Below are 27,725 nucleotides of genomic sequence, written 5' to 3' on the forward strand. Positions count from 1 at the left end.
TTTAACTAGATGACTGCTAACATGGCTCTTCAATTTATCCAAAGAATAATGGTTCATTCCACAAAATGTACAACGAAATGGTTTCAAAAGTTTCATTGTTGCCTGTAGATGTTTGCAATATGTATATTACTGAGCGAACATAAAAGAATCAAATATTGTGTGCGCACCTCAAATCAACAATGGAAGTCAATACTAGCAGACTGCAGATCACAAGAAAACAATCCTCACTGCCTTTTGTACTATTGCTGACATGGAACTTGCCTTCTGTATCAGCCCCAGTGGAACTTGTAGTCTCAACAGCACGAATGTATATCAGTGGATCCAATCTGAAATGTTAAAACAATTTCAAATATGAAAGTAAATTAAATTAAACGTCAACACTACATGTTTATTTTCCCTTACAGGGAGCGCTTTTAAGGAACTTCCTCATCATCAGCCGATGTTCTTTGATCTGATGTATTTCTTGGAAACGGCTAGAGACCAACCTGATGATCAGCTTGGTGACATCATACTCGATGACGTCACTGAAGTCGGAAAAACCCTGTCCCTGGTGCCGCTGGGTTTGATCATACCCACACAGGATCTAGTTCCAATCCCGTATCTCGGTTATGTCAAGGTCCTTGCTTCTTGATTTGAGCTTCCAGGACCTTCCTGGGAAAGTTTTTTGTTTCTTTCTCCAGTACTTTAATTTACTTTCATTTTATAATTACCACTTTGTATGAATCTGCAATTCTATAATTTAAAATGTCCTACTAGTATATTTACTGAATTTTCACAAATTATAATAACCTGCAGCTTTAATTACAATGTTTAGGAAGTATGGTTTATTCATGAGATATGACATGCATGTCTGATAAATCAAGGAGAACAGTTTGCTCACAAAACAAGATGAGCCACTGGGGAGTCCCAGTAAGGCCACAAACAATTGAATACCTGCATGAGTTGGAGAAGCTCGGCCCAACGACATCCACCATTTTGGCCAAATTGAATATCCCGGGTTGATTATGTATTGCTAACAGACTGTACTTCCAAAGGTGTGAAAGAGGGGGCCAAATTCACACTCTATTATGTAGTCTTTTCAAGGGTACTCAACCATGACATCCATCTCCCATGGCGCCATTAATGATAAGACAGACTCCAGTTTTAGCTACGCACCACCTCCGTCAGTACGATTTCCACTGACTTCAAGATTAATAGATTAAAGTGTTGATGCTTATTCTTGGACTCATATTGATGTAAGTAATATCAGGGTTGTACGTATAGCTCATTTTTGGTCCCAACAGCGGGAAATTACGATCATCAAAATGTTGATCGCAATAGAAGCAATCAAATGCAGCGATCAAAAGTAGCAATCATTTAATGCGATCGTTTTAATTATCGCATTACACAAAATTATGATCAATATTTGTGATCAAAAGAACGATCATAGTTAATGGTCGCATATTCGCGATCAAAATTACGATCAAAATTGCGACCAAAATTACGATCAAAATTGCGATCAAAATAATGATCGCTGGGGTACCACATGTTATCAAATTTACGATGATAAAAGCAACAAATTTGATCGCAATTATGGTTGCAAAAAAAATGATCGCAATTTTGATCGTAATTATGATCGCCTCAGCATGGTCGTTCTTTTCATAGTGGTTAACAGGTTTTGATTATCTTTTTTTGCTAATCATAACAAATTCCATGCTTCTATTTGTGTATTGAACTGCCACTTTTCCGAGATATCTTTAACACTTTGGCTAAACAAATTTTCTTGGTGGAACAAGGGCCTTAACTCCAGCACGAACAAAGACCTCGGGTGTTGCCATGGTAACGGAATATTTCGGATCACATGGATGTGTAAATGCAGGTTCCAGTATATTAAAGGTCCCCTGACGATTGAAAGGTTCTACCTGGAAAATAATATTCAGTTTTTTTTTTTTTTCAAAAACATTTTTGGTTGAGTTGGACCCTTCTTCCACTCGGGTATTCAATTGTTTGATTGGCGTAACTCAACCTACCCTTACTATACTTTCGATCCTGGATATGTTTATTCATTTTGAGTGACAAAAGGAAAAAGTCTGTTTTGTTACACATTGAACACTTGCTCTATAAGCATGCAAGCTTGGACACTTTTCACATTATATATTGTACATATTTGTGTGATGGCCATGTATATGTATGATGCTATACCGTAAAACCTCATTTAACCTCGTCTACAAGCATATAGAGTGTTTCTGATGAAAGCTAAATTAATCAAGGCACCATTATAGAGTTTGAGCAAATAAAAACAGATCCAAGGAAACAAGTATTATTGTAAGACCAATCTATTGTATTGGCATATTCACGCTTGTTTCATATTAATTGAGCTTTCATTAAAAATGCTATACATGCTTGTAGACAAGGTTTTACGGTATTTGTTTTATATGGAATATGAATTTCCTTTAATGGAATTTTTAGTACTTAGCAATAACCAATCACAGTCCATTTGATAAATATTGACAGTTTTATGTAATGACTTAGGGCGTGTTCACATTACACAATGTGGGTTCGTACCTAGGTAGTGAAGTGGTGTCGATCCACATCGAATCCACATTGAGTCGCGTTCCCACTAGCAAGCTAATCTACATCGAAAGTGGGTTATGACGTAAGTGGAGCGAATCCACATACCCGGATGTTACATGTAGAACGACTCCCCGGGGGGGTCACTCCCATTGTAGCCTGTACACCATCCGCGATAATCAACTTTTGAAAAGCACCCTAAACAAGGATTTAACCTTTGGCTAAAACGACACCCTAAACAGGGATTTCATTCCTAACATCAAATTTCATACCCTAAATTTCATTTCCGCGTATTTAGAAATTGCAATTTTGCTACCCTTTTTTTCCAATTTTTCATGTTTTTGACACCCTAAACGCGACACGCATGGATCGTGCCTACCCACGAAAAACGACCCTTTTACGCGTTTTCATTATCGCGGATGGTGTACAGGCCACAATGGGAGTGACCCCCGGACGACTCACATGTAGTACCACGCAGCATAGATACCAAATTTCAGTAAAGCCATCACCTCAGAAGCGATTTATAGACCTTTTTCTGATGATGTCACCTATCGATATTGGGGTCTGAGATGTAAACAAACAACACGTGCGTTTCTCACGTGTCCACGGTGTAAAAATACCAAATACAGCGTATTTTCTCCTCTGTTTTGTCATATTTCACTTTAGCTTCCATAAAATAATTGTTTAAACGGGAACTGTATACTAGTTACCTTTGTTCCAGTTTGTTTTGATGCCATAAAATACAAAAGATATATACGGAAAAACAGCGATGCTATTTAAAATTCAATCTTTATTTTGTTTCACAATTTTGTTTACTTTTTACACCGTGAAGAACTACACGCGTACTGCGAGCTGGCAATTCCGCGCAGGACGCCTAACGTGGCGCAAAGTTGATCGCGCGCGCCGGCGCCGTAATTGCGTTTGGGTGCGGATGACACGAATGCTGGACCCCTATATCGATTGATCGGTGACGTCTTCAGTTCGTTTTGTTCCATTGACGTTCACCATTTCGGCCCGTACGACCATAGCCACTTCCGGTATATGTGGATCGACTCCACATTATCGTGTTCACATTACGAAATTTAACCCACCTCCTAGGGTCGAAACTACCTCAACCAGGTAGTTTCGATCCACATTGTTGATGTAGGGTCGAATCCACTTACTTTGTGTTCACACTACACTGGGAAGTGGTTTCGATGTAGGGTCGACTCCACGTCCCTACATCAAAAGTGCCTGATGTGATCACGCCCTTACATGTATATTGCAAAACATAAAAACATATCCAAGAAGAATAAGTGACCGTTCACAAACACTTGTAAGGCTGGGCCTGATGCAAAAAGGGGGCCCTGAAAATTCTGACCCTCCTAAGGGGGGCCCTGAAAAAAATGACCACAAATTTTCCTGGAAAAATTGAGTTTATATGCTTTTCTATGGGGTTGACCCATAATTTTCATGTCAAAAGGGGCCCTGAAATTTTTGAGGTTCTGTAAAGGGGGGGGCCTGAAAAATGTTCGGATGAAATTTTTTTGCATCAGGCCCCCCACCCCCCCCTTACAAGTGTTTGTGAACTATCCCTAAGAAAGAAATTTAGCCAATGATACTTGGGGTCTTTTTTTAATGTGACCAGCTCCAACAAAACCCAGAACAAGTCACAAGGCATGTTTTTGAGTTTGTGGGCCTTTAGAGATGAAAAAATATTCAAATTTTGGAATTCTTAATTTCATGGTATTTGACCTTGGGACTGAGTGGGCTTTCAAATTCTTGAAAGTACTCAGGGCTGTGCAATAATTATGAGCCCCCCCCCAAACAGCTCGCCAAAAATAGCTTGCCAACCGGCCCGCCAAAAATCGCTTGCCCCCCGGCCCACCAAATAATCTTCAACCCCCCCCTGCACATGCCAAATTTTTGGTATCTCAATTTGCAAACCTTAAACGGTCTATACTATATACATGTTGCTAGCGCAGCGAGCAGGAAATTTTGCATATTTAAGCCTAAGAATGTGTGCAAAAATTTCTTGACCCCAAATTTTACCCTCCCCAGGGCTCATAATTATTGCACAGCCCCTTATTAAAAAGAGGTTTATTTAATCAATAATTGACAGTTGAACTATGATAATCCCTATTCAATCCTGTGTGAAGTAGGAAACTAATTAGCTGATTTCTTAGAAATATAAAGGTATCATTTACAAAATAATCCATATCTTGAAATTGGTGCTGTGTATATAATTTTGGTATCCATAGATTGAAATATATAAGGGGGCCTGGAAATAAACATAATCTTTCAAAATTGATTAGAAAAGTTTGATTTGTGCTGTGAGTTCGGCTCAAAACATGCATTGCAACATAATTCGTGACATCATGGGCATGCATTGAAGTGCTTGATATTATAACATCCGGGTAAGTGGAGTCGATCCTACATCAGCATTTTGGTGTTAGTGAGAACGCGAAATCAATGTGGACTGAGTCCACTTGTATTTGGACTCGGACCTAGGTACGAGACCCCATGTCTGTAGTGAGAACACACCCTAATGAAGGCTGAATAAGACAATTATAATGTAACACTGTACCTGTGGTCAAGTGCCCCTCTTTCTCATGTGTCACATATAGTGTTTCTTAACTACAAAATCATTAAAATAATTAACAAAAACAATAATAACATCAAAAGTAAAACAATCCGATTTTTAGGTTGAACAAACTTGACAAAAACGTCACACAATGATACCAACTTTAACTCCCGTATTTTTTGTGAGTATAATATAGATGTAGTTGTAGTTCACAGCATTCAGTGTAATGGTGGACAAATTGGAATTGACAATGATGTGATGCATGCAGTACGTCCTAGACTATGATCTAAATAATTTTAGCGAATGAGCACCCACAAAATAAAGTGATACTGTTCTACATAACAAAAAAATAGACGGTTCTCGAACCACACGATCCCCATGGCTGGGCGGTCAGTAAACTTGTACCTCAGATGACCCCTGGTGACCCTGAAATGACATTCCAAAAATTTGGCTCTAAATGTAGACTGTACCCACCAACTTTCATGCTCCATCTGACAGTTTTTACTAATTTGACCTAAGATGACCCCTGGTGACCTTGAAATAACCTTCCCAAAATTTGCCTTTAAATGTTGACTGTACCCACCAAGTTTCATGCCCATACAACAGTTTTTACTAATTTGACCTCAGATGACCACTGGTGACCTCGAAATGACCTTCCAAAAATTTGGCTGTAAATGTTGACTGTACCCACCAAGTTTCATGCCCATCTGACAGTTTTTACTAATTTGACCTCAGATGACCCCTTGTGACCTCGAAATGACCTTCCAAAAATTTGGCTTCAAATGTTGACTGTACCCACCAAGTTTCATGCCCATACGACAGTTTTTACTAATTTGACCTCAGATGACCCCTGGTGACCCCGAAATGACCTTCCAAAATTTTGACTGTAAATGTTGAATGTACCCACCAAGTTTCATGCCCATACGAGTTTTTACTAATTTGACCTCAGATGACCCCTGGATGACCTCAGTGACCTTGACCTACTAACCAATACAAACCGGTCCTGTCTCGGGTCAAGATGCACCCACCCACCAAGTTTGAGGAACGTGCGACCCCTAGTCTCTCAGAAAATAGGCGAAAACTAAAACCTAACCAAAATGGAACACACACGCCTACCCGTTTCCACCGCCAAACGAGGACACCTAGCTTTTCACTGTACAACCGAGGACCTTATACATTTGACTTTTAGCATTCTAATCGTGGACATTCGTGTAAAAACCTGACAATTAATCGACTAACCGAGGACCTCGACACATTACCGGCATTGGGGGACCTACCCCCTATGCAATTTTGAGCTGTATAGCGCCCTCTGCAAGCCTTAAACAAGAGCACCAATGGTGCTGTAGCTCATTTGTTATGGGTTATGGTCAGGAATTGAAATTCATTGTGTTGGTGGTTGTGTGCAGGTTTTATTTGTTATAAGTGCAGTTGTTATTTTTTATTAGTTTGTTGACAGGACTGTGATGAAGAGTGTAGTTAAGTTTAGTTTATTACAACAAATCATGTGAGATCACCGCAAAAATTCATGATAAAAGGTCACTTTCCCAAAGAAAAATAGTGCAATCCGTCAATTCCCGCCATGATCTCGCAACTTAAATTACTCAGACCAAACTAATCTCTAGCGCATACAGGGAACCAAGCAAAACGATAGAAATGACTTGTTTCTCATGACGACTTTTGACTTTTCTCACTTCAAAATAAGTACTTTCCCCACCCAAATTCACCTCTAAAGGAGTGCAATCGATTGAAAAATAACTCAGCAAAGCTTAGAACCCAATTTGATATCAAGATATTACAGACAAAAAAGCCTTAGTATAAAAAAGCAGGGCGGAAGTTGCGAGTTTTAATTCATACCTGAACAAATGGCTTTAATTGAAATCACATCCTCTGAGTTTTACAACAATACAACAGTCTATATTCAGACAACCTTTAAGAATGTTTGCTGCTGAAGGGATTTCATATCAACCAAGTTTCATGACAATCCAACTATCTATTATCAGCAACTTTAACTTTGATATGACCTTGATGGTTTCATGGTTTCCACAATCTGACAATCTATACTCAATTCACCTTGGATGACCTTGACCTGACATTCAACATTTTCCGCTTTCTAACTCATGTCCATAACCCCCATAACAATCTGTCCTTTTACCCGGGGGGCACTCAACTTTGGAAGTAGGCCCCCTCTTTTGAAGTCGACTATACCCGATGACCCCCTTTTTTTAAAGTCATACCCAATGACCCCCCCTTTTTTAGTTGCGTGCTACCCAATGACCCCCTTTTTTTGGTTGCGGCTACCCAATGACCCCTTTTTTTCTAGATTTTCTAGAAGAGCATCATCAAAATGCAACAAACAAATGCTGAAACTTTCAAATTTTGCTCCATTTTTTCAAAATTATGCCGAAACTTTCAAAATTTTGCTCCATTTTTTCAAAATTTTGTACCCGATGACCCTTTTTTTGAAATCTTATACTCAATGACCCCCTTTTTTCAAAATATTATACCCAATGACCCCCTTTTTTATTTTGTTTGTACCCAATGACCCCCTTTTTAAAAATAACGCTTTCTTACCGATAGGCCCCTACTTCGCGACACCGGTAGGCACATACCCATCAGTTCTAAAGTTGAGTGCCCCCCCCCCCCGGCGCCTTTTACCTTTTCTGTGTTTTAACATTTACCAATATTTAGTAAATTACAGTTAAAATCCATTAAAAGCATGGTATTTTATTACAGATATATTTATGCACAATATATAGTTTACTGGTAGCAATCTACCCAAATTACTGGTATTTACCTCCCCCTGACGACTAGTGTCACTCCCAACATCAATTATTGATGGTAGTAGTGGCACCTGCACTGTTTATATCCAGCTTGTTTCCTTGTTTGGTTAGATCAGGGAATGGTCACTCAGATTGATGCTCATTATTATTGTTGAATTAGTGGTCACATTTGATGCAGCTTATCAGTAGCCTGGGTCAGCAGGAGTGCAATTGTATCCTTTTTCATAGAGCAATGATTGTTCAAAATGTTTAATGTCAAATGGTTCCTAACAGCTAAAAACCTTATTTGTGAGCGGATTTCCGCCGTTGAAAAAACAAAATGTATGTTTAATATATTAATTATTTCATTAATAGCAATTTCCTAAGTTTCCATCCATAAATAACCACAGAGCATTATCTGTTTACAAAATAAGTGTTTATTTCAGATTTCCAATTATAGCCATGTTATCAGTATACTGATAAGAGGCCAATCCAGACCTTCTGGTCATTTATGCTATATTATGCTAGCCAGATAATTTATCTTACACTTCCCATAATGCATTTCTTCCATTTCAATATTCTGTACTGATTTGCTATGTTGTGCCACGGTCAACAAAATATAGCTCAGTAAACAGAGCACATCCAGATCTTGCATTTGCTTAATTCTTGACTAGCGACCCTTGTTCAGCCAGTCTATTCTCAAAATGAAAACATGAAAACATGAAAAATGAAAAAAATGAAACCTGTACAAAGTAAGGCCAGAAAAAAAAATGTTGTGTTGCCCTCAACCGCCCTACCCTAAATCCTGAAAAATCAGGGTCCGTGATCTTCTTCTTTTTTTTTTTTTGAATGATGATTTTTACAGATTTGACTTGAAATTAATATTTTATTGAAAGACTAGTCTTTAATTGATGCTATCCAGAAGTCAAAATTGACAAATGTCCCCTAATTGAAGAAGCATATAATATTTGAGGGGATTTTGAAAAAAATGAAGGTTTGGAAAAAAAAAAAAAGAAATCCGACTGTACGCCCCAACTTTCCCATTTTCCCACTTGAGGGCAACACAACAATATTTTTTGGCCTAATGGGAGCATTTGTTGGAATGAGGGGATGTATTATGTTGCAAAGGATTCTGGGAAGGGCAAGATATTTTCTCTGCATGCTTGCTATCCCTATGGGTTTTCTTGCCCTAAACCTCTAATGTGTACTTTATCTCTTATACCCAAAATTGTAAAAACACATATCTAGGGTTTATGCAATAGCTGCCAGGTGCTTTATTTTAAGATTATGTACAATATAAAATCCAGAAATTGTCAAATGTCTATAGGGTAGCTATTGCAGATAATGGCCTTCTCGATATTGTTACAACTTTTGTAACATGTTTGCCTAGCCTAATTAGTGTATTAGCTCTCATTTTATTTACTCAGTAGTTCTGAATATGCCCAAATTGGGAGAATTTTAGACACTAATTGCTCATGGCTCGCGCACAGAAGTAGGGGCCTATAGACAGCACGAGCCCAATTGGTGCCTTATCTATTGACTTCCCAAATGTAAGGCAAAGCAACACTGAAAAGCAAACATTGTAGCCGCACTGAAGCAGTAAAGTTAAACATCTCTTTTACAAAATAGACAGATCAAGGAGTTTGTACAGTGTTTGTAATATGAAAGCACCAGAAACAGTTTGCATATGAGACTATTCCATGAAATTTAGTACAAATTTTCGTAACAAAATGCTCCAAAAATGACACTTTCCGTCCGAATTTTCCTAGCTAAATAAGTAACATTTATGAACAATCATGCAAAGATCGCCGCCTCCATTTACCAGATCCATTGCTCAAACGATGTAGCAAGAGAAAGAAAAAAACATACAGAAATCTGGACGATGCCTAGAGTTCATTGCGTTACGCAATGAGCTAAAAAATGAAGACGTCCTCGTTTTTGTGTGTCTGTAGTTTATAAATAAGTGAAATGTCAAGTGGGTGTGAAAACGCACTTACATACACACCCCTACAGAAGGATTACACTATCGCAATATCCCCCTCATGGCTAAAGCCAGGGGGATGATATAAAAAGTTGCCAAAAAGGCCTACATGTGTATAGGAAACGAATGTCTTGGTTAGGGGCTGTGCAATAATTATGAGGCCGGGGGGTAAAATTTCTGAACAGCTAGTCAAAAATTTCTTGCTCCCTCCTCTCAGCCCGCCAAAAATCGCTTGCCCCCTCCCTCGTGGCCCGCCAAAAATTCTTCGCCCCCCTGCCCATCCACTACTCAAAATATTGGACCCGATATAATTCCTATCGTTTATTCTCTAAACGACCAGCAAGTGAGATTGACTTGCGTTGATCCATTTCGATGCCATCCTAGCACTATTCATTCAAAATTATATACTGCAACTTCCATTCATTTTTTTTTTATTTATGCATTAAGGGATCCAAAATGAGCGTTTATTGCGTTTCGACAGTATTTTTTGTGGGACATGAGAGCACCTAAGACCTATCGAATTGCATTCTGAATACGAAGCATGTCTTTCTGATATCAAATAATTTTCATTTTTTTTAAATCACAATATAATTCAAATTTTATGACAAATTATAAAAATTTGATATTTTCAAATTTTTGATATATAACAGTCCTCAAGTAAAAGACCTCATTTTTTTTTTGGTGTTTTGGGAAAAAAAATCCATATCTTCAATACGAAAGGTCAAAATTTTCAATTGATCGTCGGCTTTTCATCCCACCTACATACACTTTAAGTATAAATCATCAGATTTATAAAGTTTACTTCAAGTACTGTTAAATATCAAAAATATCAATTTTAATGATTTGCCATAGAATGTGTATCAAATTGCTAATTTCAAAAATCAAAATTATTTGATATCAGAATGACATTCTTCAGTATTCACAATGCAATTCGATATGTCTGATGTGCTCTAATGTCCCAAAATAAATACTGTCCAAACGTTCATACCCCAGCCCTTAACCCACTCATTCATTTATTCAAAGCAATGAGATGAGAGCAGACAATGGTCCTTTTGGCACATATTCTTTGAGACCTCTCTGTCTTTCAAAGAAAGTTACTCAGCCTTGGAATAAGTTATCATCACAAATGAGGTGTCATTGTTGACAGGAAAGAACAATGTTTTCATTAATATAAAACAATATGGAGATAGATTTCAAAAATATCTGATATAGAGCCGTTTTTGAAAGTTTTCCAAACTTTTTTTGAGGAGTTCATGTGGAAAAAGCATTTCTGACACATTCACCGCAGTTGAAACAGTTTGTCTTTGGTTTGAGTGTTTCTGATGTGGATTTGCAGACTACTTTATACCGTAATCACTTCTGGCAATACTAACACTGATATGATTTCTATTTGGTGTGAGTTCGAATGTGTCAGAGCTTTATTTTCAAAGCATCTTGACAGAATATGGTTTCTCTTTGGTGTGAGTAGTTCTTATGTGGGTTGTAAGATTAAAACTCTGAGAAAAATACTTATGGCAGTACTCACACTGATGCGGTTTCTCTTTGGTGTGAATATTTTTGATGTGGTTTGTAAGACTACCCTTCTGAGTAAAATACTTCTGGCAGTATTCACACTGATATGGTGTCCCTTTGGTGTGAATAGTTCTGATGTGGTTTGTAAGACTACCACTCTGAGTAAAACACTTCTGGCAGTATTCACACTGATGTGTTGTCTCTTTGGTGTGAATAGTTCTGATGTGGGTTGTAAGACTACCACTCTGTGAAAAATACTTCTGGCAGTGCTCACATTGATATGGTTTCTCTTTGGTGTGAGTACATGTAGTTCTGATGTGGGCTGTAAGATTGCAACTCTGAGAAAAATACTTCTGGCAGTATACGCACTGATATAGTTTATCTTTGGTGTGGGTTCCAACATGTCTATTTAATTGAGATTTATTTGCAAAGCATTTCTGACAGTACTCACACTGATGCGGTTTCTCTTTTGTGTGAATAGTTCTGATGTGGGTTGCAAGACTATAACTGTGAGTAAAACACGTCTGACAGTATTCACATTGATATGGTTTCTCTTTGGTGTGAGTTCGAATGTGGGTTGTAAGATTACCACTCTGAGTAAAGCACCTCTGGCAATACTCACACTGATATGGTTTCTCTTTGGTGTGAGTAGTTCTTATGTGGGTTGTAAGATTACTCTGAGAAAAATAATTCTGGCAGTGCTCGCACGGATAAAGTTTCTCTTTGGTGTGAGTTCGAACATGATGTCTTAGTTGAGATTTAATTACAAAGCATTTCTGACAGTATTCACACTGATATGGTTTCTCTTTGGTGTGCATAGTTCGAAAGTGGGTTGTAAGACTACTACTCTGAGTAAAATACTTCTGGCAGTATTTACACTGATATCGTTTCTCTTTGGAGTGAATTGTTCGGATGTGGGTTACAAGACTATACCTCTGAGTAAAACATTTCTGGCAGTGCTCACACTTATATGGTTTCTCTTTGGTGTGACTTCGAATGTGCCTTTTCAGGTCAGATCTATTTAGAAAGCATTTCTGACAGTATTCACACTGGTATGGCTTCTTTTCGATATCACTTCTGTTTGCAGTGTTGACACCACTAGAAGTACACACCCGTTTGTGTGTGACCAAGTGGTTATTCAGGTGTCTACGCAGCCTACCATATTTTGTCAAGCTTTTCTGACAAAATAAACAGTTTCTTCTACGTCTATGAGCATGTACATATTTAATAAGATGACTGCTAACATGGATCTTCAAGTTATCCAAAGTATAATGGTTCATTCCACAAAATGAACAACAAAATGGTTTCAAAAGTTTCATTGTTGAATGTAGATGTTTGTAATATTATTTAGTGAACATTAACGAACCAAGGAATATTATGTGGGCACCACAGATCAACTACGCAGGTCAATACTAGCAAAAAGTTGTACACTCACTGCCTTCTGTATTTAACCACAGCAGAACTTGCCCGGGGGAACTTGTAGACAGTTTCAACAGCAGACATGTATATCAGTGGATCCAATCTGAAATGTTAAACAATTTAATATGTCTTTATTTGTCTACATTTTCACAAATCATAATTCCATTTAAGGGCTCGATCACCAACCTTTGCACAGTATTTTTTGTGGGACATAAAGAGCACATCAGGCACACCAATTTGCATTCATGTCATTCTGATATCAAATAATTTAGTGATAATTTGCAATATACATGTAATACATTATATATTTTATGGCAATTACTAGAATCGAAATTTTGGACATTTAACTCAAAATAAACTTTATGAATCTAATGATTCAATATTAAAACACAGGATATATTATTCATTCATTCAATTTGTTTATTCACACCCAATTTTTCAGGGGTGGTCACCAACCTTTGTACAGTATTTTTGTTGGGCCTGAGAGCACATCAGACACACCAAATTGCATTTTGAATACAAAAAAAATATCCTCCTGGTATCAAATAATTTTCATTTTTTGAAATTCACAATAAATACAAATGTTATGGGGTCTTTGAAGTAAACTTTATAAATATAATGATATGTACTTAAAGTGTAGGCCATAGTTGGGAGGAATAGCCGCCCACTATATGCAAAATTTTGACCTTTCGTATTGAAGATATAGCCTACATTTCCCCCTAAAACACCTAAAAATTGTAGATCTTCTTGGGAAAAAGATGCTCTCAGGTGCCACCAAAATACTGTGCAAACGTTGTTATCCAAGCCCTTTATGATAATTACTGTACAATATTTTCAAAATATAAACATAAATAAATTTGAACATAATGAAACTTTATCCAAAACATATTAATACAAAATGGTATGTGAGTGGACACTACGAATGAGCCGTAAACTCGGCAAATAGTATTCTGAGATACAGTGCAAAATGTACGTGAAGGTCGTATTCATAGCTAGGTGTCTCAATTAGGCGTGACATGTTTCTCATTTGATAGCGTTTAAACCAATTAATAATCCTATTGCTGAAGAGGATAATAATAAAGAGGGGACTTATTTCTTTTGATGTGTTTGAATCATTAAATAGATCTAGTCTTTGTTTGCTTTGGCTCTATCCTGTTCAAGTGGTGGGTTACAATAATTACATTGTATTTTGTCTAGGTATGTATAACCAACAATGACAATGAGAGGACATTCCTGAACCTTGTTGACTTGGGGATAATTTGCAATGACCGCCAATTATGACTTTATTACAAGCAATGTGGAAAAAGAAACACATGTAGAACCGAAAAAAGGTGCCATTTTGTTGAAGGAGCAGAGTTCAACAAACCATAACCCCGTTTCTGGATATCGTTTCAAGTCAAATGATATACTATTTTAAAGCTTATGATATACATTTTCTTAACACGAAATAAAACAAAATTGACCGGGGGACGACTTTACGGCTGATTCGTACAATGAAGTGTCCAGTCACATATGATTAGATAGAAAATCATATACACAATTTCCAAAATAATATATTACAACAAATTACCATCATAGAAAATAGCAATTCATTATTAATGATACATAATGTACAAAGTGTTTAGACATAGTACTCAATGACTCAGTAGATTTTGAAAACAATTAGAGGAAACATAATGTGAAGGGGTAAAAAAACATGAGAAAGGGAGGCTAAATAATCCCAGGGCTTAAGGATGCATGATCCCACCTTATGGATCAGGATGGGAGAGTTTTGTTGTCATATCGGTATATATACAATGTATAAAGAGTGCTGTTTATCATTCCTAAATGTCAAAGATGGCTCCTGGTCCCAAAGATGGCTCCTAATTCTATAAATTGTAGTGTAAAATATTGGACACACCAGGAGCCAAAACATAACACCATGTGTTAATAAAGCCTGGGTGCCTGCATGATAAGAATTTTTACCAGGTGCATTTAAAATGATATAAGAATTGCTACCAGGTGCATTTAACATGCACCAGGTGCATTTAACATGCACACAGATATCGCATAATATTGAACATTTGTACTTCTGAAATTGCACATTATATTACGGGATTGCTTTAGTGTGTATACTTGTGTGTCTTTTGCAGCTTTTCGAATCTGAAAAACGTTTGTGACAATACTCACACTGAAAAGGTTTCTCTTTAGTGTGAGTTCTAATATGTGATTTCATATTACCTTTCTGAGAGAAGCATTTGTTGCAATACTCACACTTGAAGGGTTTTTCTATAACAGTGTGAGTTTGGATGTGTTCGTTTAGACTGCATACTTCAGCAAAGCGTTTCTTACAATGCTCGCAGTGGTAAGGTTTTTCATTACACATCTGGATGTGTCTTTTGAGGAACCACGTGCAAGCATGTCCCACAATAGTCGTGATAGAACTGTTTTTCTTCAGTGTGAATGATCATGTGTCTTTTCACATCCGCTTTAGTGGTGAAGCATTTCCCACAATACTCACATTGATGCTGTTTCTCTTTGGTATGCACTCGATTTATGTTAATTTTGAGATTCTCACTTAAGCCAAACCACTTATGACAATACTCACACTGAAAAGATTTTTCTTTGCTATGAGTTTTAATATGTTTTTGTAGATAACAATTATTTCGGAAGCTTTTCCCACATATCACACAATGACAATTTATCTGGTTGATGTGAATGTCGTTAATATGTCTTCTGAGATAGCGCCTTTGGGTAAACCATTTCTGACAATGTTCGCATTCATGCAGTTGCTCTTTGCTCTGATCGGAGTGTGTTGTAATATGAATTCTCAAATAACTGCTGCTTATGAAGCATTTTCCACAATGCTCACACTGATAGGGTTTCTCTTTGGTGTGGATTCTGATGTGTACTTTGAGATCTCTTCCTTCTTTAAAACATTTGTGACAGTACTCACACTGATAAGGTTTCTCTTTGGTGTGAATTCTGATGTGTGATTTCAAATAACTGCTGCAACTGAAGTATTTCTGACAATACTCACACTGATAGGGTTTCTCTTTGGTGTGAGTTCTGATGTGCACTTTCAGAGAATTGCTGTACGTAAAGCTATTGTGACAGTACTCACACTGAAACGGTTTCTCTTTGGTGTGAATTCTGATGTGCGACTTCAAATTACTGCTGCTAATGAAGCATTTCTGACAATGCTCACACTGATAGGGTTTTTCTTTGGTGTGAGTTCTGATGTGCAATTTCAGAGCATTGCTGTGCATAAAGCACATACTACAATACTGGCACTGGTAAGGCTTCCCTTTGGTGTGGATTCTAATGACATGTTTTTTCAGATGCCAACTGTTAATGAAGTATTTCTGACAATGTTCACACTGATGGGATTTCTCTTTGTGAGTTGTAATAATATGTCTTTTCAGATGACTATTTCGTTTAAAGCATTTCTGGCAATGCTCGCATTGGTATGGCGCCTCGTTGGTGTGAGTTCTGATATGATCTTTGAGGAAACTATGTAGCTGAAAGCTTTTCATACAGTACTTACACTGATAGGGTTTTACTTTGGTGTGAGTTTTGATGTGTTTTGGATATCACCGCTGTTAGTAGTGTACATAAAGGATTTCTGACAAAACTTGAGGTTATATAGTGCCCTTCCATGGTGCATTATTAAATGTCTATTCAAAGCATCTTTGCTTGTGAAGCATTTCACACAAGTCACGCATAACCACACCTTTGGTTTCGACAAATCACATTCTGTATCTATGGTTTTCATTTTCAAGTCCTGTATTTGATTCAAACATGTTTTCTTGCCGAGAAGTTTTCTATACCTCATCTTGTGTCTACGAGTATGATGCAAACGTTTGTCAAATGAGTCAAAACCGACTCGACAGATTGTACATTTGAATGGTTGCAACATTGTCAATTATGCTCTGCTCCTGTAGCTAGTTTGACCTGCATTAAAATGAAATAAATTATTTTAGTAGGGATGCAGATTGGGAAAATATAATATGAGAGTCATGGAATGATGGGAGCAAGAGCAAATCAAGGAGGCTGTCCATCTCATCTCAGCCAAAAAAAACATACAGTACTGGAGAACTCAAGTCCAGGACTCGGCTCCAGGAATAGGCCAAAGTGAAGGAATTTTATTGGAGTGAATAGGGTGCAACTCTATTCAGTTTTATTACAAGACTGCCCTACCCCAACCCTAAACTCTGTAAATAAGGACTGGACTCAAGACTAGCGAGTTGCACCTTATTTACCATTTTATTTTTAATGTACAGGAACTTCCCATTGGATTTACACAGAGCTCCTCCACTTCCGGCACCACCCCTGACTAATTAATTCTGTGCAAAGAAAATTGACTTGAATTGAAAGGCCCTTTACAAACCAAGGGATTTCGCGAGGGTATCGCCTCCGAGACATGAAAAGTGGGTAAGTGCCAGTTCAGTTGTAGTAACTACAAATTTCAAACGTTTGAGGACTTGTTCTCAAGTTGTAGTGTTAATTGTTTTCATATAAACATGATAAATGTCGCAATATATTAATATTGACAATTTCACAACTTGTTTGACCCCTCCATATTCATGCATTGCACACACAGCTCAGAAAGGCTTTGTAAATAAATCTCAATTACAAATGTGTAATTTTCAATCATTTATGGAGCAACAATTTATTCGCACCAACGGCTAAGTATGTATGTGAATGCACATTAAACACATTTGAATTTCTTGAGTCCACATAAGCATCAAGACACTCTGCAAGGCTGAATGAGAGCTCTAGATACAATGTAGGCGTAAAAGAGCAATTTTTTCCAACGATCAGTGTTGGAGTTATTTAAAAGTAACATTATTCAGGTTAACAGAAACAGCTTTGCAAAACTTAGATTTTGCTTAATCCTATTTTTATAAAACCATAAATTAATTCATGAACAAAGTAAAACAGAGCAGTATGATGACATTTCACACTGCTATTTTAAGAATTTTCATGTAATTTTACACTTCACAGTTTATCAAGCATCCAGCAAACCACATAAGCTATTAAAATTACAGAAAGACCACAGATAACTTTGTCTTGTGCTAAAGAATTCTATGTAAACTTTGTGTTTAATAGGTTGAAATTTACTACCGTACTTTTTAACTTCCAATTATCACCTCCGTTTCATTTTCACCCAAATATTGAGTTCCCGACTTCCCAGCAGTTTCTATTGAACTGTCACAACTTATTTACATTTCGAACAGCGCTTTCACAAAGATGAAATTTATTGCAAATTCAACATTTTCAGGGGGCCCAAAGTCGATGTGATCCACCTTCAAAATTTATAAAACATCATTTTTATATGACTACTACATGTAGTCTTAAATTACAACTTTGCTAAGTCCCAGTAATTGTATATGTTGACTTCATATTAAACGGCAAGCCCAAAGTTGACCATTTTCTTATGATTGCATGTACTGCAAATGTGCCGAATTTCCTTTCCTTTCCTTTCTAGTACTTCCTATAGCAGCTCATTTGAGCTAAACTGGAAGTCCTCTGGAACTTAGAGGAGGTGATTTGCAGATATCAGAACCGGGGATGGTCCCCCTTCTCTTTTCGAATACTAGCTCTGACACTTATTAAACGTGCACAGGATTTGACTCTTCCTGTACACGGGACCACCAGCTTTACGTGACTTTCCGAACCACAAGACACCATTCTTACACTACATATATCTGCATGTGCTACGTAGTGTATGGGGGCGAGAAGGAATTCTACAATTATATTCTATAATGCTTCGAAGCAGAGCTGCTTCACACTGTCAGAGAAAATATTTCTGATACACTAACCTCACAGTAACTGAACATAATTGCAGGATTCCCGACCTTATAGGAACATTTTGGGATAGGTTAATGAATTCTCACCAAAGCCTAGGCAAGCCCAAGGCTCGAACCCACGCAGATCGTATTATCCTGGCCGACGGCTCAGCGCCTTAGACCGCTCGGCCATCTCGCCCTACTTTGGAAGTAAAAGTCAAATTGGCCCAATATGGTCATGTTTTTTATACTGGGTACCAATTGCGTGACATATGATTTTTCAAACAAATCACATGCTTTTACAGGTTTGGTGCTATAACTCGATAAGTTTACACTAGAACCCAATAAAAGTATATATATTCTGAGAGCATATACTCAGATGATTTCAGAAACGATACAATGAGAGTCATTATACAGGGTGACTCATAATAATACAGGGTGTAACAAACAAAATTTAACAAGTCAAAAATGTTAATTCAGTTATGGGGGTCACACCTGAACATACATTGATAATGTAAAGTTTTGACACATGTTTGATATATTTAACTTAATTGCCCACCCAGCCATACAGAACTTTTACCGGTCAAGTACTTCGATTATGTAAATACAGGGTGGTCAAAATCTTATATGAATTTCTTCAAAACACCCCTTATCTGGCACTGGAGATGCAAATTTTCATGATTGATGTGTGTAACTAGATGTAAAATAAGCTCAACAATCCAATTTTGAAAGGTAAAAGAAAATTTGACAAAGCATTTTTCGTAAAAAATGACTTTTCGGATCAAATTAGAGCGTGAGGGCGCTCTTTCAGATTTGTCACAAGCTTTGTATGTTTTAATAAATATTAGTTTACCAAAGTAACAAGGATTACAACCAAGGTCTGCTTACAAAATTTGAGGCTTTTATCATGTTTCGTTCAACCGTAGCACCCATTTCAATATTCCCTACATGAAATCCCTATTTAAATACACACAGGTCAATGAACTTTATTCATGTAGCAACAAGTAATTAGTAATTTTCAATTGTCCAATTAACAAATTCTGAGGCAGTGAATGCTAAAATTGGTATCACTTGGCTTATAATATCAAGTACAGAAACAAGTAGAAACCCATCAATAATGTTTATTGAGACAATGTGTACAAAATCACCATTGTACAGCATTGTCCTGCTCCGCCACCTCCTGCTCCGCCACCTCATCCACCCCTGCCTAATTCCACTTAACGAGCTTTACTAATTAGTCGAAATGAATTGTTTTAGTTTCCTCTTCTGATTCTTTTAGCCTACTAAATTGCTTACAAAATAAGACCAAAGCCAGGTCTCTGTGATGTAGCACTAGAAAAATATCAGCATCTACATGTAAAGTGAGAAATTTTGTCTTGCATGTCACAAATCCACCATATTTGGGGTCCCAACATAAAAAACATGACCATATACGAGTCCAAAAAGGGTACATTTTTTACTAGTTAGCGAAATCATTAGCTGAATGCGATCTAACTTAAAGAAATTGTAACATTCCGATCGCTTTTGATCACCTATTATCAGGGAATTTGCTTGAAAACACGTGAGTTCATATTGTGTAAACATAATTAGCATGGACACAAATGAAATTACGATGCAATACTGTACAATGCAATTAGTCCGAATAATCAGACCCAGAACAAAATATTAATATCTGACATGATCGTGTTCTGGGTCTGAACTAGACTGCGGAACTCAGTCTTCCATGATAGTCGTCATTTATCATTTGGTCGTTATATGACTATCAGGGAGAGACTGAGTGGTTAGGCAACATACACGGAGGTGCACCCTTTATCGTGTTGGTTACCTGTTATTTACGGTACTTAATTCATCTTCGTTAGCAATTACGCACACTTACTATATGGTCATTTTCACGGTAAAGGGTGTAACTTTGGATTTTTAACATTTTAATCCGTAGTGTTCTAATAAAGCCACAGAATTCCATGATTTTTGGCCACATAAGTCATCTAGTTAGCAGCTACCTTGGGTAGCATAATCAGCTTTGGGAGTTACTCAGGGCTGTCAACTTTTGGAATTGCTTGGCGTGAGACAGAGACGTACCGGGATTTGCCGACTCCAATGTTCATTGTGTACCATGATTATTTGAACCACGGCGCCGAGAATGTGAAAAGCGGGGGGTGTAGGAGCAACAAATTATTCATGACGATGCGTGAGATTTTACTCATTTTCCAGCTTTTTGCGTGAGCTTTACTACCTTGGCGTGAGATTACACTACCTTGGCGTGAGACCGTGAGAAAGTGACCGAATGCGTGAGACTCACGGCCAATGCGTGAGAGTTGACAGCCCTGAGTTACTGCGTTCAGTTTTAGCAGGCTTTTATGCACTTAATATTGCCATTTTGAAAAACTATAAAAAACAGTAACATTTTTGTAAAACCCTGTGTTTTCTTCAGTTAGTTCATGGATAATTTTTCTTATCCTGAAAGTACAGTCATATGTTCAGTAAACACTGCCACATTAGATTTAATTGTGAACGGCCCTGTATTTTTGAGAACCGGACTTCGATATTTGTCGTTTCGGAGGCTTGAGTTTCCGTTATCAATTGTTAACAAACTTTTTGGGTGTAGCTTTGGTTCATAGTTCTTGGTTATTTCTTCACTTCTTCTTGATTCATAACAGTTGTTATCTTAACTTGAAATGGGTAACAAAAATTAGCCGATTTGCAAGCTTTTAAAATTTTTATAAAATCTTGACTTCAAATAGCCGTTTTCCGTTAACTTTTTTGAAGCCTCCGAAACAAACTGTTCAGCAAGCTTGTGCAAATATAAATAAAAGAGCTCATCCAATCTATTTATCAAAATGTAGCAAAGTAGATCCTCAAGTCACATGTTTTTAAATCGTGGAGATATATATCACCGTTTGAAAATGGGACCCAATACAAACTTTCCGTTAACAATTGAAGCCTCCGAAACAAATGAAGCCTCCGAAACAACAATAAACTTAATTATCATCTATGCATATCTAAATTGGTGTGTTTCATACTGATATCTGCATTGTAATTATTACTTGATATGTGCAGAATGTCATAAATTAAAAAAAAAATTGACATTATGGTTAATGTTTGAAAAATATACTGATACCTTAAAAAGCCTGTTTCGGAGGCTTCACATGCAAAAAACACCATACTTAACAAATGGGTGAAAAAATTAATGTGTGATAAATCTACAATATCTGCCGCAAAGAATCATTGATTCAATACACACAAGAAAATAACAGCTTAGATGATCCCAACACTGTTGTTTTCAAAAAAACTACTTCTGCAATGTTTAACAATTGTTAACATGAAGCCTCCGAAACAAAAAAAATGACTTGCTGTGATAATTTAATTTTTGTCACAACTGAAATTCAATACTTAGAAGCAAAGCATGAAAATTGGTAATTGTGATATTTTTTACCTATTTTTTTATGTCAACTTGTAGTAGTTAGCTAAATATTTTACTTTTATGATCACCTGTGTTGTTAACTGAAGCCTCCGAAACACAAATCGCTTGAATTGCCAATTCTAAAAATAACTCCAATTTCTGTGAAACTTGGCTGGGAGGTTCCTTTCATCAAGTAGTATTTGTACATGAAGTTAGACATTCAAATTATTTTAGGAACCCAATTAAAACTTGAAAAATATGTTTAAGGTTTGGAAATTTCCATTGTAAATGACACTTGATGTTAAAAATTTTCAAAACTGCAATTACAAACATAGCAAAACATGGTATAAAATTTAACTTATATCTGTTGACTTACTTTGGAATGGAATTTCACATGTATTCCAGCTTTCATGTCAAAATTTTCTGAGGTTATGTAAAATACATTTTTTCTTAGATTTTAACCAAAATGTTATGCAAATGTCAATTTTTTTAATTAGAAATCAAAAGGTTTAAGCCTTGAAACATTATTTTACTGGAATTTAAGTTGCTTCTATGCATGATTTCAGTAAACAGAAAATTTTGACCCTAAAAATCAAAAGTTACACCCTTTACCGTGAAAATGACCATATTGTACTGAAATTGTCTCTAGTCGTATATGAGGTGATTATGGTTTCTTCTTCTTTATTCCATATTGAAATCAGATGATTATTTGTTACACATTAAGATGAAATCGGCGAGAACACGCCGAAGTTCTTACTCACAGTAGGCGTCCATGTTTTTCGCGCAATGCAATATGGGAAGTCAAATTAGTGGTTCGCGGCAGCTAGCTTCTGTACAGCATACCATCATGGAGGTATATAAATAAATGGAGAATGATCGCCAGAATTCTAATCTCTTAAGTGGAGATTATCCGATTACCTCTATTCAATGAGTCACCAAACTTGAATGACTAGCCACTTCAGCCAAGCTATTGATCTCCACGATGGTTATGAGACTCTACCATGGTTCATTGATCGTCACTCCCAAAATTTCCTCATAGGAATTGACCCTACATTGACCCGTGCGGAAGGCTTGTAAAAGAGACTGTATAATGACGTCAGCTAGTCAATTAGATGTTCAAAGTCGCCAGTTTTGATAGCTTATAGTTTCAATGTATGATTGTGCGAAAACCCGATGAAATTTGGATGTTCTGTTCTCAAGTTATGAAACTGTTTTCAACACTAACTGTGCCGTAACTTGACAAATATACTTAGTTTTCATGTTCATATATTAAGCTTTTAAGGGGGTCTGAGGGAGTTCAAATATAGTGCAAATGAAAGCAAAACGCTTTTACCTTCCGATTGTGAAACAATTATGTTGGGCCAATTTGGGCCAATTGAGTTAAGAGCGAGTAAAATTTACCGGAAGTACTTGAATTCAGCTAAAATCTTTTCATCATCATTAAACTTCTCATTTTATAATAAATAATTATCAGTATTTAGGCCTAAATTATTATTAATATTATTAGGGGCATCATTTTCTTTGGAGGGGGTTCCAAATAGGCCTATACCGGGGGTCATAACTTTTGGAAAGAAAAATAGGGGTCATAGCCTAATTTAATTTGTCAAGAATCATGACCAAAATGTAGGGGGTCACAATATGACCACATATATAGGCCTACAGATAGGGTGTTTATTTTATTCAAAAAGACTGATTTCAATGCAATTTTTTGGCGAAAATGACATTTTGATATTAAATTTTCTGAAGCATGAGCACTTTCCAATAAACATTATAAGTAACTGCATTTAGCACCCCATTGAAATAAATGACCAGTGAAACAGACTTAACAATGTAATCAGCTTAGCATAATCAATATCCCCTGAAATTGCCTATTCAACAATAATTGGTCATAACCAACGTAGTACAAAAGATGCTTGGCTAGATCATTCTCCATTTATTTATATACCTCCATGATACCATAGCGTGCAAATTTGGCCAAATTTGGCAAATCACTGTCAACCCTGTGACGTGGCCATCAGTGTTGAATTGTAACACTGCGATCACAGCAAGAATATGAAACTACAAATTTGTGTTTGAACAGAAAGGAATCCACAGATAATGGTAAATTTAGAATCATTGTAGAATATGAAGTCATTAGATAGTCGATCTTTATGTTTTGTCAAAGATTGACTTTCATCAAAAAGATTCAGCTAGCAAAATTCCCCAAAACGGCATTTCAGGGGTGTTTCTAGATCTTAGTCTCATTATGATAGCAGCTTTTTTTTGGAACTGCTATCAAAATCCCTCTAAAATTCCATGTGCGATTGTCTTATCACCATAAAAAAATCATATATTTGGGTCAAGTGAAGTATAGAAAACATATTTATGTAGGTTTCCTTCTTCGCCAGTTGTTTTAAATTTCAATGTAAATATGCATTGACATTGTTGGCGAATTTGGCTGACTAGCTAAGGTTTGCCTGGGATACCTACTTTCCGCGCCTCGGAAAATGGTGTTTACGGTTTATGACTAGGTCTGAACTATTTCCATTCGAAATCTTGATGCCAAATTGGACAAAAGAAGCACATGGTCCTACTTCACAGTTTTTTAATCCCCTATTCATGTTGCGTGAATCACTCTATTGATTGTGGACCATCCTTTTGATACTTGAGTATTTGGACAAGCGGAACAGTTTTGACAGAGATTATTATTAGGGGGGTTTTCAAAAAAAATTGGGACTGGTCTAGTGCCGTACTATTACGCTGACTTTCGTATTCGGCGAGGAGGACGATTTCGACCTCCTGGTTTGTTTACAAACAGAGAGGTAGACAAAAAACCGTTCCGCTTGTCCAAACACTCAAGTATCAGAAGAAGGATGGTCCACAATAGGGTCACTCCATACCAAATCAAGGAGGCGCCCACCTGACCCCCTCAGATTTGCTTTATATTTTAGTCATATGTTGTACCTGTAAAAATATTAAAACCTGCAAATTTGAGGTCTGTAGCTCTTACGGATTTTCTGTGGCAGCCATTTAAAGTTGGAGTAGGGGGGTCTAAATTTGGACCCAAAAGTTGCCCTTTAAATAAATTTCATCTTTGGGCGTTTGTGCCTTCTGTATAAAAAGAAAGAGAGGTCTGAAACTTTGCATACACACTAACCGCATGCCCAATTTGTCAAAAAAATAAAAAATAAAAAAATTCTGTAATTGCGCTGGGGTGTCACGGGCTCATTAAATATGCAAGAAAAAATGTAATGTTTTGTAAACTGGCAAGTTTAGCCCCCTAAATTCACATTTTTGTCAGATTAATTATTTTTGTTGTCACCGATGCTATATATAGGATAAATACAATGCATACCCAAAAATTGGGGTCACAACTCATTTACATTTGAACAGCGCCCTCACGAAGATGGAATTTATTGCACATTCAACATTTTCAGGGGGCCCAAAGTCGATGTGGTCCACCTTCAAAGTTTATAAAACATCACTTTTATATAACTACAAGTCTTAAATTACAACTTTGCTAAGTCCCAGTAATTGTATAGGTTGATTTCATATAAAATGACAAGCCCAAAGTTAACCATTTTCTTATGATTGCATGTAGTGCAAAAAGGGTGCAAATGTGCCGAATTCGGAAGGTTGAAAGTCAAATTGACCCCAATATTGAAAATAAAATGGAAATAAAAGTAAATAGGGCCAATAACTATGCATCTAGTCATTTATTTTCAATATTGTGGCCATTTTGACTTTTAAACCTTCCGAATTCGCACATTTGCAGTACATGCAATCATAAGAAAACGGTCAACTTTAGGCTTGTCGTTTTATATGAAGTCAATCTATAAAATTAATGGGATTGAGCAAAGTTGCAATTTAAGACTAGTAGTCATATAAAAGTGATGTTTTATCAATTTTGAAGGTTGACCACATCGACTTTGGGCCCCATGAAAATGTTGAATTTGCAATAAATTTCATCGTCGTGAGGGCGCTGTTCGAAATGTAAATGAGTTGTGACCCCAATTTTTTTTTTTTTCTTTGTAGTTATCCTATATATAGCATCGGTGACAACAAAAAATAATTAATCTGACAAAAAATGTGAATTTAGGGGGGGCTAAACTTGCCAGTTTACAAAACATCTTCGTGAGGGCGCTGCACTCCAACTTTAAATGGCTACCATAGAAAATCTGTATATATTGAAAACGAAATGGTAATACAAGTAAATAGGGCCAATAACTACTCATCTAATCATTTATTTTTAATATTGTGGCCAATTTGACTTTCAAGCCTTCCGAATTCAGCACATTTGCACTACATGCAATCATAAGAAAATGGTCAACTTTGGGCTTGTCATTTTATATGAAGTCAACCTATACAATTACTGGGACTTAGCAAAGTTGTAATTTAAGACTAGTAGTTATATAAAAGTGATGTTTTATAAATTTTGAAGGTGGACCACATCGACTTTGGGGCCCCTGAAAATGTTGAATTTGCAATAAATTTCATCTTCGTGAGGGCGCTGTTCGAAATATAAATGAGTTGTGACCCCAATTTTTTGGGTATGCATTGTATTTATCCTATATATAGCATCGGTGACAACAAAAAATAATTAATCTGACAAAAAATGTGAATTTAGGTGGGGCTAAACTTGCCAGTTTACAAAACATTACATTTTTTCTTGCATATTTAATGACCCCGTGACACAACGCGCAATTACAGAATTTTTTTTATTTTTTATTTTTTGACAAATTGGGCATGCAGTTAGTGTGTATGCAAAGTTTCAGACCTCTCTTTTCTTTTTATAAAGAAGGCACAGACTCCCAAAGATGAAATTTATTTAAGGGGTAACTTTTGGGTCCAAATTTAGACCTCCCTACTCCAACTTTAAATGCCTGCCACAGAAAATCCGTAAGAGCTACAGACCTCAAATTTGCAGGTTTTTAATATTTTTACAGGTACAACATATGACTAAAATATAAAGCAAATCTGAGGGGGTCAGGTGGGGCGCCTCCTTGATTTGATATGGAGTGACCCAATAGCGTGATTCACGTAACATGAATAGGGATTAAAAGCTGTCACGTAGAACCATGTGCTTCTATTGTCCAATTTGCCATCAAGATTTCATATGGAAACAGTTCAGACCCAGAGCATGATCATGTCAGAAATTAATATTTTGTTCTGGGTCTGATTATTCGGACTAGGAGTAAGAGTAGTAGGACTGGTCACACATCCCGGTCACACATGCATACACTATCATACTTGATTGGGCCCCCCTGGGGGATCCGGTAAGCTATCTATCTACTTACACTATTCCTCTCTAAAATCACGACTTTCCTCAGCCCTGATAACGTCCTGTTTCTTGTGAATAGCGGCTTATGCATGTATCCCCTTTGTCATGTTTGTCCGAAATGTTATCTGCAAGTCGCCATTTCCTCGTCGGTGTACAATGAAAATCCTGCATTTGTCTATGAGCACCGCTGGCGCCAAATTCACGGAGTAAAGTTTATGGGAGTTCACAATACTTTGAGGGAGTTCCGGAAGGGAGCCAAACCTTTAATACACTAAAAGTATTTTGGAAGCAAATGACATATGTTGAGTATAATATATATTATATAATATAAATTTGGCCTATATAGATACTGGAAGACAGAGATAAAAAGACTAGTTTGCGTCTGACGTCATCTGTCAATCAAACTCGAGCACGGTTTGTTTAGGCCTACAAATGTCGTGATGATATGAGTTGCACCCGGTAAAACCGGGTGCCTTATTGTTAATTTTGCACCTTCAAAGATACAAACCG

At 36.9% G+C, this 27,725-nt stretch overlaps 1 protein-coding gene across 2 annotated transcripts; it reads right to left on the minus strand.

Annotated features, from left to right (window-relative positions):
- Positions 1 to 27,445, minus strand: LOC140162909 (uncharacterized). Of its 2 annotated transcripts, XR_011860371.1 has the most exons (3): positions 27,232 to 27,445; positions 12,801 to 12,887; positions 1 to 326 (listed from the first exon to the last, which is right to left on the minus strand). XR_011860371.1 is itself a non-coding variant. In XM_072186219.1 (2 exons), the coding sequence occupies exon 2, from the start codon at positions 12,682 to 12,684 to the stop codon at positions 11,278 to 11,280; it is 1,407 nt and encodes a 468-aa protein (XP_072042320.1). In that variant the 5' UTR covers positions 12,685 to 12,887; positions 27,232 to 27,434; the 3' UTR covers positions 10,775 to 11,277. The 2 variants fall into 2 exon arrangements, 1 of the variants encoding a protein (XP_072042320.1); XM_072186219.1 differs by lacking the exon at positions 1 to 326 and having other exon boundaries at positions 10,775 to 12,887; positions 27,232 to 27,434.
- Between the last annotated feature and the right edge of the window lie 280 nt (positions 27,446 to 27,725).

Source organism: Amphiura filiformis, chromosome 10 (assembly GCF_039555335.1).
Source record: "Amphiura filiformis chromosome 10, Afil_fr2py, whole genome shotgun sequence".
In the NCBI taxonomy this organism is placed as follows: Eukaryota; Metazoa; Echinodermata; class Ophiuroidea; order Amphilepidida; family Amphiuridae; genus Amphiura; species Amphiura filiformis.

Coding starts and splice junctions, on each gene's coding strand:
- LOC140162909 (XM_072186219.1), bottom strand. CDS start 12,684: ATGAAACTTTTGAAACCATTTTGTTGTTCATTTTGTGGAATGAACCAT.